Genomic DNA, 14,957 nt, shown 5'->3' with positions numbered 1-14,957 from the left:
AGTGGTCTAATTCGATCCACCACAATTTTAATAATGATTTGTGTAGGTAACATTACAAAGGCTAATAGGTCTAAATTACTTGACCCTCTTAGGATTCTCCACTTTCGGAATAAGAGAAATAAGGGTCCTGTTTATCTCCTCAGGGATAGAATTAGTGCCAAAGCAATTTTTTTATGAAGGAACAACAGTAGGGCCAACAATATTCCAATGCTTATGAAAGAAAATAGCTTGGAACCCATCCCTCCCAGGGGCTTTGAAAGCCTTAATATTTTTCACAGCTTTCTTCACATCCTCATCAGAAATAGCTTTGGACAACTCAATATTATCATTACTAGATTTCTATTATTTTATGATACTGTTAACACCATAAATCTGCAATTTTTATTATTATTTATTATTTATATAATTGCAGGACACGTGGCATCCTCTTATTCATTTGGAAGTTAAAAGAAGTTATAGAGATAATGGAGAATATGAAGGACAAAGTGGATGAGTGGGAGGACAAAGTGGATGAGTGGAATGACACATGGCAAGACAAGAATGAAGATGGAAGAAATGGGTAGTTACTAAGTAGTTATTGCTGTATTTTTTCTTCTATAAATAGCCATTAATGGCTACATTGTAAAAGATCCAGAATTCATAATCAAAGACACTTGATTTCAATATTTCTTATTATTTTCCTTATCTTAGGAGTAGTTTAACATAGATTTATATTTCGAAGCATTTATTTTCAGCATTTCCATTTCGAAGCATTTTATGCACTTTCTTTTCGAAGCATAGGAGTAGAGGTAAGTAATTATTACTTTGATTGTTCACTCAATCATCTTTCTCCGTCCCTTTTTCTTCTTTTACTTTTTCTTTTCGCTACACTTGGCAAATTTGAAGTCCTCTTCGTTGAGGCAAAAGAACCGTTAACACAATCGCTTGATAATTGGCTTGAATTTAATCTGTAAGGATTTTTCAATCCTTGCTGGCACGCTCGCATTTATGATATTTTCCTTCGTAGGAAAAATAAGCCAACAGATACTATATGATAAAAATAATATGATATGATAAAAGTTGTATAGAAAGAGATACCGGTATATCAAGTCTATTTTTGATTATCTAAGACCACATTTGGAGTTTAACTTCTTGAAGGGAGTTTTATTTTAAGATCCCTCATATTAGGATTTTATAAAATAAAGGATAACAAATATTGTAGTACCAGGTCCTTGAGAAACAAAGAAGCAGTTTTCGAACATCAATAACTTTTTAAAAAATTTTAAAACTAAATTAAATAACTTTTGAGTTAAATATCTATTTTCAATAAAATTTATATTTTTAGAATGCTCTCATCGAGATCTATCAAATAATATCCATGATGAATATGAAATTTTAGGGAAAAAATTGAGAAACTTTCACTGAGTTAGCTATTTTTAGTCAATGAATTTGTGAAATTTCTCTGAGAGAAAATAAGCAATTCAAAAAAATTTCTGAGAGAAAATAAGTAATTTTGAAATTTATCTAATAGAAAATAAGTAATTTTGAAAATTCTCTACGAGAAAATAAATAATTTTAAAATTTTTCTGAGTAATTTCAAACAAAAGACAAAAAATGAATGACAAAAAAAAAACCAGCAAAAAGGACTTAAATAATTCTTTTCATAATCCTTAAGCTTCTACGGTGAGAGAGATTGACGCTTAGTTTTCTCTTCGTTGAAATCCACTATTTTTAAAAGTTGAAAAAGGTGAGGCGTTGGATGCTAGTTTTCTTAATTTGATCAATAATAATTAATTGGGTAAATTACATTTACTTCCCCTAAGGTTTCTGACAAATATAGGGACCTCCCTTGTGATTTGAATAATTACAGTAACCTCCCCTACTTTACCTGACAATGTCAAGATTCTTCCAAACTGTGGCTGCCGTTAGAAGATCTAACAGAAAGTGCTGATGTCACTTTTTATTAATTATGAAATGACAAAAATACCCTCACTGCCTTCTAATTCATCCAACTTCTACAGCCTCACTGCCTGCTAATTCACCTTCTACTCCTATCATCACCAATACCAACCCATTCACCATTACAGCACCTTTCACAAAATCAGAAATATACGTAAAGGTATATATATGTAAGATATTTATGTATACATATATATGTGTGTGTGTGTGTGTGAGATATATATATTGATTCAATTCTCTGTTTTTAATTTATTTATTATTTAATCAAACATATGTATATGTTTGATATATATTGATTCAATTCTCTGTTTTTTTTTTATTCAATCAAACATATATATATATATATATATATATATATATATATATTACATAAATGTAAGATGCAACTGACCAAACCCACCACACAAATCTGTTAAACAACTCACCCCCGAGCCTCAAACCCACTAGATCTATTAAACTCACCACCGCTGTCTCAATCCTCATGGAGTTCTTGATCACTATGGTTATAGATATAGTGGTGTTGATCTTGATTTCGATGTTGCTTGTTAGAGGTTAGGAACATAGAAAGTGGAGATGGAGGTTGGAACAAAAGGTTTGTGGGCAAAGGGAGGGATGGAGGGAGGTAGTGGTGTGTGTGGAGGGTTTGAGGGCAAAAAAAGAGATGGAATGAAGAGTGAGACATTGGGGCAGTGAGCAGTGGAAGTTGAGCCAGAAGATGGAAATGGAAACAAAAAGGAAAAAAAAAAAAAAATCACCTTGTTCTCCTACCATCTTACTCTTTCTTCTATTTCCTTTCTTTCCCCATGGATGACTATTTCTTTTCCTCCCTCTTTCATGCTCTCCAATCAAAACTCATATGCTCCCCCTGTTTTAGTTTTGCCTTCTCTCATCTGTTGCCCACTCTTCTCCTTTCTAATTTAAACCCAAATCACACCAAAAAAATAAACCCAAATTCCAATTAAAAAATAATCACAAATCTATATCACTATCCAAATCTTCCAAAGACTTAACTGAAACCTCAAACAAAGATTCAATACAAAAAAGTGGCCTGAACTTGATTGTTAGTGGGTAGCTAAGGAGCGAGAAGATCATGCCCTTTCTCTACTCCTCCTCCTCCTCCTTCTTTTTATTTATTTTTTATTTTTTTTATCGTAACCCATATTGCAACCAACTGCCCCAAACCCAGATTGTGACCCAACATTGTTTCCATCACTGCCTACCATCGCTCTCAAAACCATATATCTAGGATTAGGGTTTTGAAAGAAGAAGAAGAAGAAGAGGAGGAAGAAAGGAACAGCAGGCAGCAAACGACAGAGAAGAGGGAGTGGAGGAAGAAGAAGGAGAAGGAGAAAAAGGAAAGGCGGAGGTGGTGGACAGAAAACGACAGACGACGGAAAGGATGAAAGAAAGAAGATACCTCAATGACGCCGGTGAGGAGGAGCTTCTCTCTCCTGTTTTAATCTAACGAGAGAACAAAAACAAAAAAACAAATTAAAAAAAAAAAAGAAAAAAAAAAGTTGAATATGGTGGAGAGATGGTTAACAATCAAAAGGTATTTTCATCTTTTCGCGCTTAAATAAAAGGATAATATGGTCATTTTGTATAGGAAAGTAAAGTCGTTTGTGCAAAATTGACAGTTTGGGAGAATCTTGACATTGTCAGGTAAAGCAGAAGAAGTTTCTGTAATTATTAAAACCACAGGTTTCTGTATTTGTCAGAAACCTCAAGGGAGGTATTATAATTTACCCTAATTAATTTAAACAAAAAATGGCTTAATAAAAATAAATCATGAAATAAATTTCCCAAAATATATCTTTACACTATTTTTATTAATTTGATGGATTATAATTTAATAAAAACAAAGTTGATGTGACGATTCTAAGGCATTATTTGACATAAAAATAAATATACTTATTTAAATAAATACACTTATTTCAATTATATTACATTTCTACTTTTCTATATAAATTTTTATAAAAAATTAAAAAACATATTTATTTAAATTATTCAAAACAACCCTTAAATTTTCCAAAAAAATGTCTTGAGTTTGAGTGCAAATCACCATCACTTGTGCACTTACGGTCCAAAAACATTATGTAATCAATCAACAAAAAGGAAAAAGAAAAAGCAAACTTCACAATCATCATGGTCATCACATTAAAAAGTGACCATAACATGTTAAAGCGAAAAACATAAAAAGCATATCAATTATTCAAAAGGGATATCTCATTAACCCCTTAACTCGATTAAATATTAAGTATAATTATTACATGATGCAATTGGTATAATTTATTTATTTATTTAATTTTAGGCAGCAGTTATTAAATATCTAAAATATTTTCCAAATTTTCACAGGAGTCAAACGTGTAAGATGTGTAAAATTTTATCAGAAGCATTTGAATAAAATCCTTAAAATAGTAAACCCTCTTGTCTTTAAATGCTTTATTTTGGAGGGTAATGAAATCTACAAGAAGGAAACGGTTTTGGTTGGTAGCTCGAAATTTAGGGGCCCGAATGCCCCTAAATTTCCATATAAGGCAACAAAAAAAAAAAAAAAACAAAGCAAACAAAAAAAAGAAAAAAAAAACAAACTTATCCAGAAAAGGAAATTAGGGCCATTAGGACCACTGTTTTTAGGCCACAATTCATTTTCCGGAAGGAAATACCTCATAGCAGACCCCAAATCTATGATGGGCGTGTTGAATTTGTTAAAAAAAAAAAAAAAAAATGTTTGAAAAACTGACTCATCTAGTTGGCCATCACTGATTCGTCATCTCATAGGGTCCACAAACCTAAAATCAATCTTAACTCGCCATGTGATCGGTTTCATGATAAATTCTCAGTGTGCACGTCATTTTTCTTTGTTGTTCAAAACCCAATTATGAACCAAAACCATCTAATCAAACCGATAAAGCAATCATAACTCACCACGTGATTGGTTTCGTGGATAAATTCTTGGTGTGCACATCATTATCCTTTGAAAGTAATGTTGTTCGGACCGAATTATGAACCAGAACTAACGCATCTGGTCACTTCTCCATATGCACACCATTTTCTTCTTCAATAATTCTAATTATCCAAAAAAAAGTATCCGTAATTTTAAATAGAAAAATCAAATTCAATTCTTGCAGAATGGAAACCACGTTTAGCAAGAATTCAAAGCACACTGTTTTTCTGAATAAAATTCTCGAATACTTTTTTTTGGGGGGTTTTACATGTCAACAGCATCAACTGGTAGGGATGTTGTCCTATGAATAGTGTTTGGAAGCAATGACCCTATGCAGAAGCTCTTGGCAGTAACCATATTCTCTGCATTTGGAGAGCCTCCATTGCCAGCCTCCCATTTTCGGGCCCCTTGGGCTTCTGAAATGGCACAATCTCTCTCATTGGCCCGAGATTTCACAATAATCTCACCTTGTAACGGGTTCAACACTGAATGCGATGAATTTGAATGAAGTCTTGGAGATTGTGATACAAGTCCTAACTGTTGATCTTTTAGTTTTCTCAGTTCTATCTGGTACTTTGCTCTAAGCCATCTCAGTTCTTGCTGAATTTCAAGCTCATAATCATCTGAAAGATCACGACATGGTGAAGGAATCGCGGTGGAATAATGGGAGCCTGATAAAGATGCAATGTCGTGCTTTATTTCTCCCCCTCTCTTACTTTTTACTAGATCCATTTTTTTGTGTTCTTCGTCAGAGTGGCTCTCTCTGGAGCCTAGTGAGCTACACTCAAGGCTTTCGCGGTGATCCCAAATTTCCATAGAATGGAAACCGTTGGCCTGGCTTGACAACCTTGGATTATTTACGCTTTGTGAAGAAGCAAAATGCCCATGTCCATCAACTTGATACGTGATCTCTTCAAACCGGCCATGCATAGATGCACATCCATTCCCAGAACATTGTGGAAAGTTCATGACAGAATGCGTAGAGGTACAGTTGGAGGCACAATTGTGGCAGAAGCTTGAATTGGCAAAGCGGGGCGTTTCTTTGATTCCTATCCCAGGATTCCACTCGGGTACTAATGAAGTGATCTCCCCATCCATCATATCAGCTATTTTAGTCACATCTTGATCAGTTATGTCCAGCTCCGCAGCCATTTCAGTTGCAACACTTAATGCTGTGTCTGTTTCAATGTCGAAGAGGAAGTGGATGTTTCGGATATGTCCTGCAAAGAGAGAAATTGTGTAATGCTCGGCTAACAATCACGAAAATGAAACAAAACTTGATGTTTTTACAAATTTTCTAACCTTCTTTGTCTGAAATTTTGAGTGTTAGAAAGATGCTGTCGTCTTCTCTCCTCTTCCCCTTGATGGTTATGTCAACATTGCCAGAATGATCATCGTGTTCATCATCATTGTACTCGGAAAGTTCAATTCCACTTTGTTTGATCTCATTTGAATGGTATTCCCATCCATTCTGGGCTTCAAAGGCAACAGTGCCATTTGTATAGCCATTATAGGAGCCGTTGCTATACGTTTTTCCTTCATAATCAAGCTCGAGACGAGGCAGCTGCCTTAAGAAAGGGTCCATGTCATCCATTTCTCTCTGGTAATCTATTGGTCTTAAATCAGATTCACAATAATCAGTCTGGAGAAAAGGGTCATCAAGAAGCTCCCTCGCGGTGAGCCTCAGTGACACAGTAGCCAAACATTTTTCAACAAATTGTCGTATCTCTGGATCCTTCACTTTGTACAATGCATCTGGTTTTTTCCCCTAAAGCAATAAAACATGTCAATTGAGAGAGAGAGAGAGAGAGAGAGAGAGGGGGGGGGCACGGAATCCTCTCCCCAAGATCTCTGTCCATTTGTCCCAATGTACTTTTTCAGTTGCACAGTCGTCTCAAGATTCTCATATTTTGAGACGACTGTGAGTACATTGGAGACAAGGGTTTATGATCTGTCCCAATGCACTTTCAGTCGCACCGTTGTCTTGAGATTTTAATGTTTCAAGACGGTTGAGAGTGCATTGGGGACAGGGATTTGCGGATAGAGGATCCCTGACTGGGAGAGAGAGTACTTACAGAGCTGACTTTCTTGTAGATTTGGGCAGGATGAGTGCATTCACTGTATGGATATTCAAAGGTGACCATTTCCAATAAGCACATTCCAAAAGAATAAATGTCAACCAATTCATTATATTCCTCTGCATATACTTCTGGAGCCATGAACTCAGGTGTCCCTAGTTAACCCCACAAATAGATAAAACATAACTCAATGATTTTCAATCAATTGTGTTAATCTACTTACTCATTCCTCTGTTTGGTTGCGTTCTGTTTTCTGTTTTCATTTTTCAGGACAAAGTGCTCTCAAAAAACTATCTTGGGAAAAGAAAATATAAAAACAACCCACTTATCGAAAGGTAGCTTTCAAATTTATGAAATGCAAAAATAAAAACAATAACTATGAGTGTTTTGAAACTTTCGCCGTTTTCATTTCTGGAAGCATGAAAATCGAAAATGATGAACGTGAGTTACAGCCAAACAAGGAGATAATACCCCGACAAATTTTCAGTTCTAATGAACATACCAACACAGTGGGCAGCATGGGATTTTTGAAGAATCGCAGCGAGGCCGAGATCGCCTATTTTCACTTCCCCTTGGTTGCCGTTGACAAAGATGTTGTCACACTTGAGATCTCTGTGGATGACTGGGGGGTCATGGCTATGGAGATAGTGAAGCCCTGTCAAGATCTGTATGCACCAATGCTTCACTGCTCTAATGTTCACTTTCTTGTGCTTTTGCCTGTACCTATCACACACGCGCGCGCGCACAAAAAGAGAGAGAGAGAGAGAAGGAAAAGAAACCAGATTAATTTGGTTGTGTTTTGTTCTTCCTTTTAGTGTGTGTTTGCTTTTCCTTTTTTCAGAACAAAACAATGAAAAATTCGAAAACATCCATCGTCTTTATGCTGTATTCATTTTTGTGCAAAAAAGTACTCAAAATTTCGAAAAGAGGGTTGTTTTCAAAAGATATTCCAAATACAGTTTTCTGAAACAACTCGCCAAACAAGCTTGTTATTCAAAAATGAAAACAGAAAATAAAAACTCCAAACAGGGCTAAATCTCAAATACCCATTTCATAGAATCAACAGAGAAATAATATAAAAAAAAGATCCAGAATTTATGAAACAGTTCTGTTACAGTTCAGATACAAACACAAAAATCAATCATAGATTCACATAAATGAACAAGATTTTACAATTTTTGTTGGTGGGACCTACTTCTAAAGAATCTTATCCATCCATAAACATTCAGCATGGTTTTGTGATCGATTTATGTATTCATAGACTCATTTGTCGCAAAATTTCAAAACACTTTTCATATCAATCTTGATATTAAACAATGCCCCAAGGGCACTCGTTAAAATTTGCCAAATCTCAAATACCCATTTTATTAGGAAACACAAAGAAGAGAACCAGAAATCATGAAATTTCATGGTACATACTGTTTTAGAGTCCCAGAACTGAACATCTCAGTCACAAAATTGATGTTCCTATTTGCAGTATCAACCCAAGAAGTGTAGAACTTCATAATGTGGTGGTGCTTCAATGTTTTCAGCAAATGGATTTCACAGTAAAGCCTCTCAAGATCTTCAGGGCTTTGAAGGAAATCATAGAGCTTGACTTGGTTCCAAGCAACTTCAATCCCATCATACTCATCAAATGCTCTGTAACTGCATCAATCAATCAACACAAAATCAGGATGGCAAATCTAGCACACCACTCAGTCGCACAAATGCCTCTAAAGATCCCAAATTTTCAAATTTCTTTTCAACAAATCAAAGGCTGTGTTTGGATTAACCAATTGACTGGGAATTTATGGAGCACCAAAAAAAAACAAAAAAGGAAAAAGTGAAAGAAACTAGGTTCTATTTCATTCACTTTCCCCTTCTTTTTTCCTTTTCCTTCACAAATCCCTACCAAAATTTTTGATCCAAACGCAGACTAAAAGAAACAAAAAAAAAAAACATCAAAAGTTCCGAAGAAATCTGAAATGGGTATTTGACAAATCTATCAAATATACCTACTTGCAGAAAATAACATTGGACAAAAAACCTCCTCAAATTTAGAAGGAATCTAAAATGGATATTCAACAAATCTAAAAGACCCAAGAAACATCAAGTTAAATCTGAAACGGGCATTCGACAAATCTATCAACTATACCATTTGCAGAAAAGACTCAAAATAAATAAAATTTGGAAGAAATCTGAAATGGGTGTTCAACAAATCTAAAAAAGCCAAGAAACACCGAGTTAAATCCGCAATGCGCATTTGACAAATCTATCAAATATACCCATTGAAAGAAAACAACATTGAATACCCCCAAAAAAAAAAAAAAACCTCAAATTTGGAAGAAATCTAAATTGGGTATGCTGTAAAATAAATGAACGTGAGTTTCAATTTACATACACTGTCTTTGAGGCTCCTTTGCCAAGGATTTCATTGTACTGCAACAACAACAACAAAAATGGAACCAAAACATCAAACTCAAAACTCCAAGCAGAAAACAAGAGAGAGAGAGAGAGAGAGAGAGAGAGAGAAGTATACTCTGCCATATCTTCCAGTGGGATCAATTTCAACAAACTCTGAGTAATCTGATTCAAGATGTGTAAGACCATTCATTTGCTCTACAATATTTATTTTATTTTGCTGTTTGTTATATGGGTTTGGTTGTTTTGTCTTTGCCCTTTACTGGTTTTTCTTCTTTCTTTGGTTCTAACACCAAGCAGAAAGAGATCATGAGAGAGACGATCAATCCCTGTCTCCTTCCATCACAAAATTATGTACTTCAAATTTTTTTTAGAGAGTGGAAAGAGAGATAGAGTGAAAAATCAGCAATTATGCAGAGAGAGAGAGAGAGAGAGAGAGAGGGGGGGGGGGGTTTAGGGGGGTTAGGCCACCGGCAAGGATCTCGTGTCTTTAAATTCTCTTGTTTTTGATATATTCTCAAATCATCATGCAAAATAAATATCTGAATCTCAAAATATAATTTAATAATTAAAAATTAATATTAAGTATGTGTTTAATTTTTATTTAAAAGAATAATTTGTTATGACTTAAGTGGTCACGTTAGTACAAAAAAGTAAAAAAATTAATTAAAATAGTTAATTTTTAAACAAACTCTTAATTTAACTATAATTATCAACATCAACTGGCGAAAAAAGACAATTATTGTGTCAAATTTGATATTAGATTAAATGAGCGATTCAATCTCATTTTCAAATATTGTGGTTTAGATATAATTTATTTTTTAATTTTTTAACTTGTTATAAAAAAAAATGTATAAAAGAATAAATAAACAACTTATTTCACTTGTTGCCAAACCCACACTTTAATTCAACCACTCACTTCATGAGTTTGCTCATTGAGAGGGTAATTTTTGGAAAAAATTGGGCCGAGCTGCGAGTTGGGCTTTGTGGCCCAGAACGCGAAGGACTAAGTAAAAAGGCTGCAATGTTACTCCAACCCAGGAGAAGTATAGTTACTCCGGCTCAAGAAGGGATAGTTGCTTTGGCCCAAGGAAGAGTAAAGCTACTCCGGTCCGGAGGCAACTTGGAGTTAGGCCGGTCTCAGAGTTAGTCCGGTCGCAGTATGTTCTGGGTAGGCCGGTCTCAGAGTTAGTCCGGTCGCAGTATGTTCTGGGTAGGTCGGTTTCAGAATTAGTCCGGTGGCAGTTTAAAGTAAGTCCGACCTTGCATTTAGTCCGGTCGTGACATACTATGGTTAGGTCGGTCAGAACTTGCTACTTGGAAGTTTGATCTAAACACACCAAGGTTGAACAGGGGCAGCTGAGATAAGGAGTTAGAAGAGAAGACCGAGCTAAGGACAGTTCGGCCCTTTGTGGCTTGGCATAGCCAATTTTACTTCGGTCACATGGAAGTTCGGCCATGGAGAAAACCATCCCACTTGGTTTAAGCAGTGGAGGAGGGTGTAAAAGGATAAGCATTATCCTTTGGAGTATGAATCCTAGGAGGACTCTGCATGGAGAAATACAAGTCCTACCAGGATTGTGTCACGGGAAACTTATAAAAGCCCATAAACATCACCTTGGAGGAGGTAATTGAACACAATTCTTTCTGAGAGTATAAAACTTTGTCTATTTGTCAAGTTTTCTGACTTAGGCATCGGAGAGGTTTCCGGCACACACCCGCCGGCTAGCTCACGTTTGTGTTTTCAGGTGATAAAGCGACGTCGTACGGAGGAGCGTGGACTTGGTCAACAGGATTATACGAGGAGAATTATTTCCTCCCCGTACACTCATCATAAACAAGAACACCGTTTTGCTTGAATGCATGTAGCCTAACTCAAGCCCATATCATATCCTAGACGAGTGCTTGGCCTGAAAAAGGCTTCAAGGCCGGAGTTGAAGCTCGGCCCCTTTGGTCTGTGAGAGGCCGTCCATCGCCGAACGATTGACCAAACGTGCTGCCACATTTTAGAGAGGGGGAAATGATTTATAAACTCTTTTTTTTTTTTATAACAAATTACAATAGTAAAGTCTTAATATTTAAAATGAACAATTATTTTTTAATAATTTTTTTTTTTTTTTTTATTTCTTTCCCGAATCTAAGATCTGCTGTTTAAGCTGCCAAAGCTAAAATATGACATGAATGGCAAAAAGTGGATACATTAGGTAATTGAATAAAATAAAAATAAAAAAACCTTTTTAGGTCTTTATAAATTTGTCTCTTAATAAAAATCATCATAATATCCTTACAGTATTAAATACATTTTTAACCACATATTGAATTTTTTAAAGGTCTTGTTTGACATGATTTAAAGGGTAGTTTTGGGAAGATGGTAAAAAGTGACTTTTTAGCTTTTAACCAAGTTTTTGGCTTTTTTAGACAAATAATTTGGGAAGTTGGTAAAAAGTGACTTTTGACTTTTTTGATTAATATTTGTTTATGATGTCAAATCATAATAAAATGACTAAACTACCCCCATTTATTTAAAATATTTACAACTGAACCTATGTAACACATTGTGACCCATGAGGGGTAAAATTGTAATTTCACCGTTGGCTAAAAACCAACTTGCCAAATGAAAAAAAAGTCAAAAAAGCCAACTTTTGGCTTTTGCTACTAACCAAAAAAAGTGACTTTTAGCCAAGTTCCCAAAATAGCCCAAAAAGATCAAAAAGTCACTATCCTATTTAAATCACATTATCTTATTTAAATCACATCACTTCTCTAACACATCACTTCAAACACAACTCATATTTCATAAAAAGTTAAAAAATACATTTATTTAAATCATTCCAAACCACCCCAAAATATTGAGAGTAAGATAATTTTTTCATAAATTTATTAAAAAAATTTACTTTTTTAAAGAAAGACATTCAAATAAACTTATTTACTTTCGATTTGTTTTCAAACAAGACATCAATGATAGTAACAATTAATTTGTAAAGGGTCATATCAATTTTGTAAATTAAATACTTAAAAATATAGCAATAATGTGATAAAAAGAAAGAAAAAATTCAGAAATTTCTCACTTGACTTTTGTGCTTTTTTTTTTTAAAGTTAATTGTACTCTCTCTGTCCCAAAATAATGGTCCCTTTTAGAAAATCTAACTTTTTTTAGTAGTACAATTATTACATTCGAAAAAAGTTGATTTTTCAAAATTATCCTTTTGATAGTACATTTTTTGCGAATATCAATGTCATAATTGTACTTTTTATATTGTTTATTAATTTAAAAGAAGGGCAAAATAAGAAATTTATATTATTTTTGTACTTGATTTTTTAAGAGGAACTAATATTTTGGGACAATAAAAAATAAAATAAGGAACTAATATTTTGGGACGAAGGGAGTATTAAGATCCACGTAACAATTGACAAAAGTCAATTTACACTATTCATTTAAAATTCCTATATTTTGATATTTTAATTATAAAAATGTATCAATTTTTAAAAGAGATATTTACACAAATTTTAGGGGTATTTTTTTTAGGGTCCCTGATATTATGATTTTATAGTATAAAGGACATCAAATATTTTCATGATGTCTAAGGTCCCTCAACATCAATCCAGAGAAAATTGGTCCAGAGAAAATTCAACTCAAAGAAAATTAGTCCAGAGAAAATTCAACTCAGAGAAAATTGGTACAGAGAAATTCTGGGAAGAATTTCTCTGGACTTTCCAGAGAAATTTTGAAAATTTCTCTGGACTTGCCTAAACTTCCCACTGTAAATTTCTCTGCCCCTTTTTTTTTTAACATAAGAATTTCCCTACCTCAACTCACTTCCTTGCTATATACTACACCTGAGATGGTCTACAAGATAGCTAGAGCCATGGGGCTGCATTCCAACATCAATGTGCTTTACAATCTAAGCTGGTTTTTCCCCATTGATTCTTCAAGTTGAGGATTTTCTGTCCTTATCTGTAGAGAAGTAAGTGTTAGTAACAATGTAAACATGAATTCAGAAGTTTTAAGCTTGTTAATTAGATAGATAAAGTATTACCTTTGAAGCGGAAAGTAGATTTAATTGGTAGCATTCTAACACAAAGTGTAAGATTAATGTAAGCTTTACCTTTTCAATGATGTCGAGATGATATTTACACTCAAGCGCATAATTAATTGTGAAAACTTTTGCTACAGTGAATTATGAGTTTGGCTTTTGGATATTGGATTCTGTCAATTTTATTTGGAAGACAAATGTTTGTCCAATCATTTGCTCTATAACTTTTATAGTCAATTCATCTTCATCATCCTGTGAAGTTTGTTGGACAAAGCTAATTAGTAATAAGTAAAAAGGTAACCTTAATCAATATTAAAGTTGCATCACAAGTTAGAACTGAAATTTCTCTGCTTTGAACTGAAATTTCTCTGGGTTGGTCCAGAGAAATTCTCTGGTTTGAACTGAAATTTCTCTAGGTTGGTCCAGAGAAATTCTCTAGTTTTAGCTTAGCTTTAACATGATCTGGATCAGCAGTTGGTTGGTCAATTTTGTTTATGACTGGGATTATTGTCAAGTTAGATTCAAAAGCAAGATAAAAGTTATCAACAATTCACTCCATTGAGTGAATAAACAACAATAGCAACATATATATATATATATATATATACATTAAAAGCTGGCCCCAAGCTCCAATGCAAAACCACACCAAGAGGACTTCGGGGTTCGAACCCATCTTCTCCAAGCTCTCCTAGTGAAATTTCTCTGGGTTTCTTCATAATTACTGCAGTCTCACTGGGCTTTACATTTCCAGCACTTATTGCGTTGAAGTTAAATAAACAAGGACATGGCTTGAACGTGGTTGTAATGGATTGTTTCTTTGTTCTGTTGCGAGTTCATACTCTGGCCTCGGCTCATCTGATGAAAGAGTGGCCAGCTCTGGTATTTCATCTCTTCACTTGTAGGTGCTGCTGCCGGAGATTCGGAGTGGTGACTGCTGGGGCATGGGGTCTGTTGGGTTGATGCATGCGTGGTTTACACAGTCAAGGACTGATCGGACTCAATCGCTGGAGAAGGAAAGGCAGGCCGGGTCGCAGATCCGGACGGCGCGGAGGGAGGAGTCGGAGGAGAAGGTGTTGAGGAAGAGGTCATAGAGGAGGGTAGAGAGGAGGAGAAGAGAGAGAGAGAGAGTAGAGTAGAGACAAAGAGGCAAATTTCTCTGATATATGTTTAGGGACCTTAGACATCAAAAAATAATTTTGTGGATCTCTTCCATTACGAAAAGTGGGAGAGGGACCCTAGACCAATTTTCCCCAAATTTTATAATTACGTGGTCTTTATATATAAATTCATAAATAAAAGAATAAGGTCATATTTATTAATAATTAATAAAAATTTGGTGTAAGTAACTTTAAGATAAATATTTTTAAAAAAAAATTAGCTGTCAAGGAGCCAGCAGTGTTTGGAATTGCATGGTTTGGTTAAAAATTAAAAAAAAAAAACAAAAAACAAAAAGTAACGGAAGGAGTACGGAACTTGGGTACGGATGAGAAAATTTAAAACTTCTTTTTGAATTTCGGTCATACCTTTTACTAATTGACACGACAAACCCGCCGACCT

At 34.7% G+C, this 14,957-nt stretch overlaps 1 protein-coding gene across 1 annotated transcript; it reads right to left on the bottom strand.

Annotated features, from left to right (window-relative positions):
* Positions 1-4,835: 4,835 nt before the first annotated feature.
* On the bottom strand, positions 4,836-9,877 carry LOC114281520 (putative serine/threonine-protein kinase WNK9). The gene is made up of 7 exons (XM_028224015.2): positions 9,485-9,877; positions 9,347-9,384; positions 8,383-8,610; positions 7,466-7,686; positions 6,961-7,118; positions 6,188-6,653; positions 4,836-6,105 (listed from the first exon to the last, which is right to left on the bottom strand). The coding sequence occupies exons 1-7, from the start codon at positions 9,557-9,559 to the stop codon at positions 5,150-5,152; spliced, it is 2,142 nt and encodes a 713-aa protein (XP_028079816.2). The 5' UTR covers positions 9,560-9,877; the 3' UTR covers positions 4,836-5,149.
* Positions 9,878-14,957: the final 5,080 nt, after the last annotated feature.

This window comes from Camellia sinensis, chromosome 5, assembly GCF_055761805.1.
Source record: "Camellia sinensis isolate YWXY chromosome 5, ASM5576180v1, whole genome shotgun sequence".
Taxonomy (NCBI): Eukaryota; Viridiplantae; Streptophyta; class Magnoliopsida; order Ericales; family Theaceae; genus Camellia; species Camellia sinensis.
This window is presented reverse-complemented; position numbering and strand designations above follow the sequence as displayed.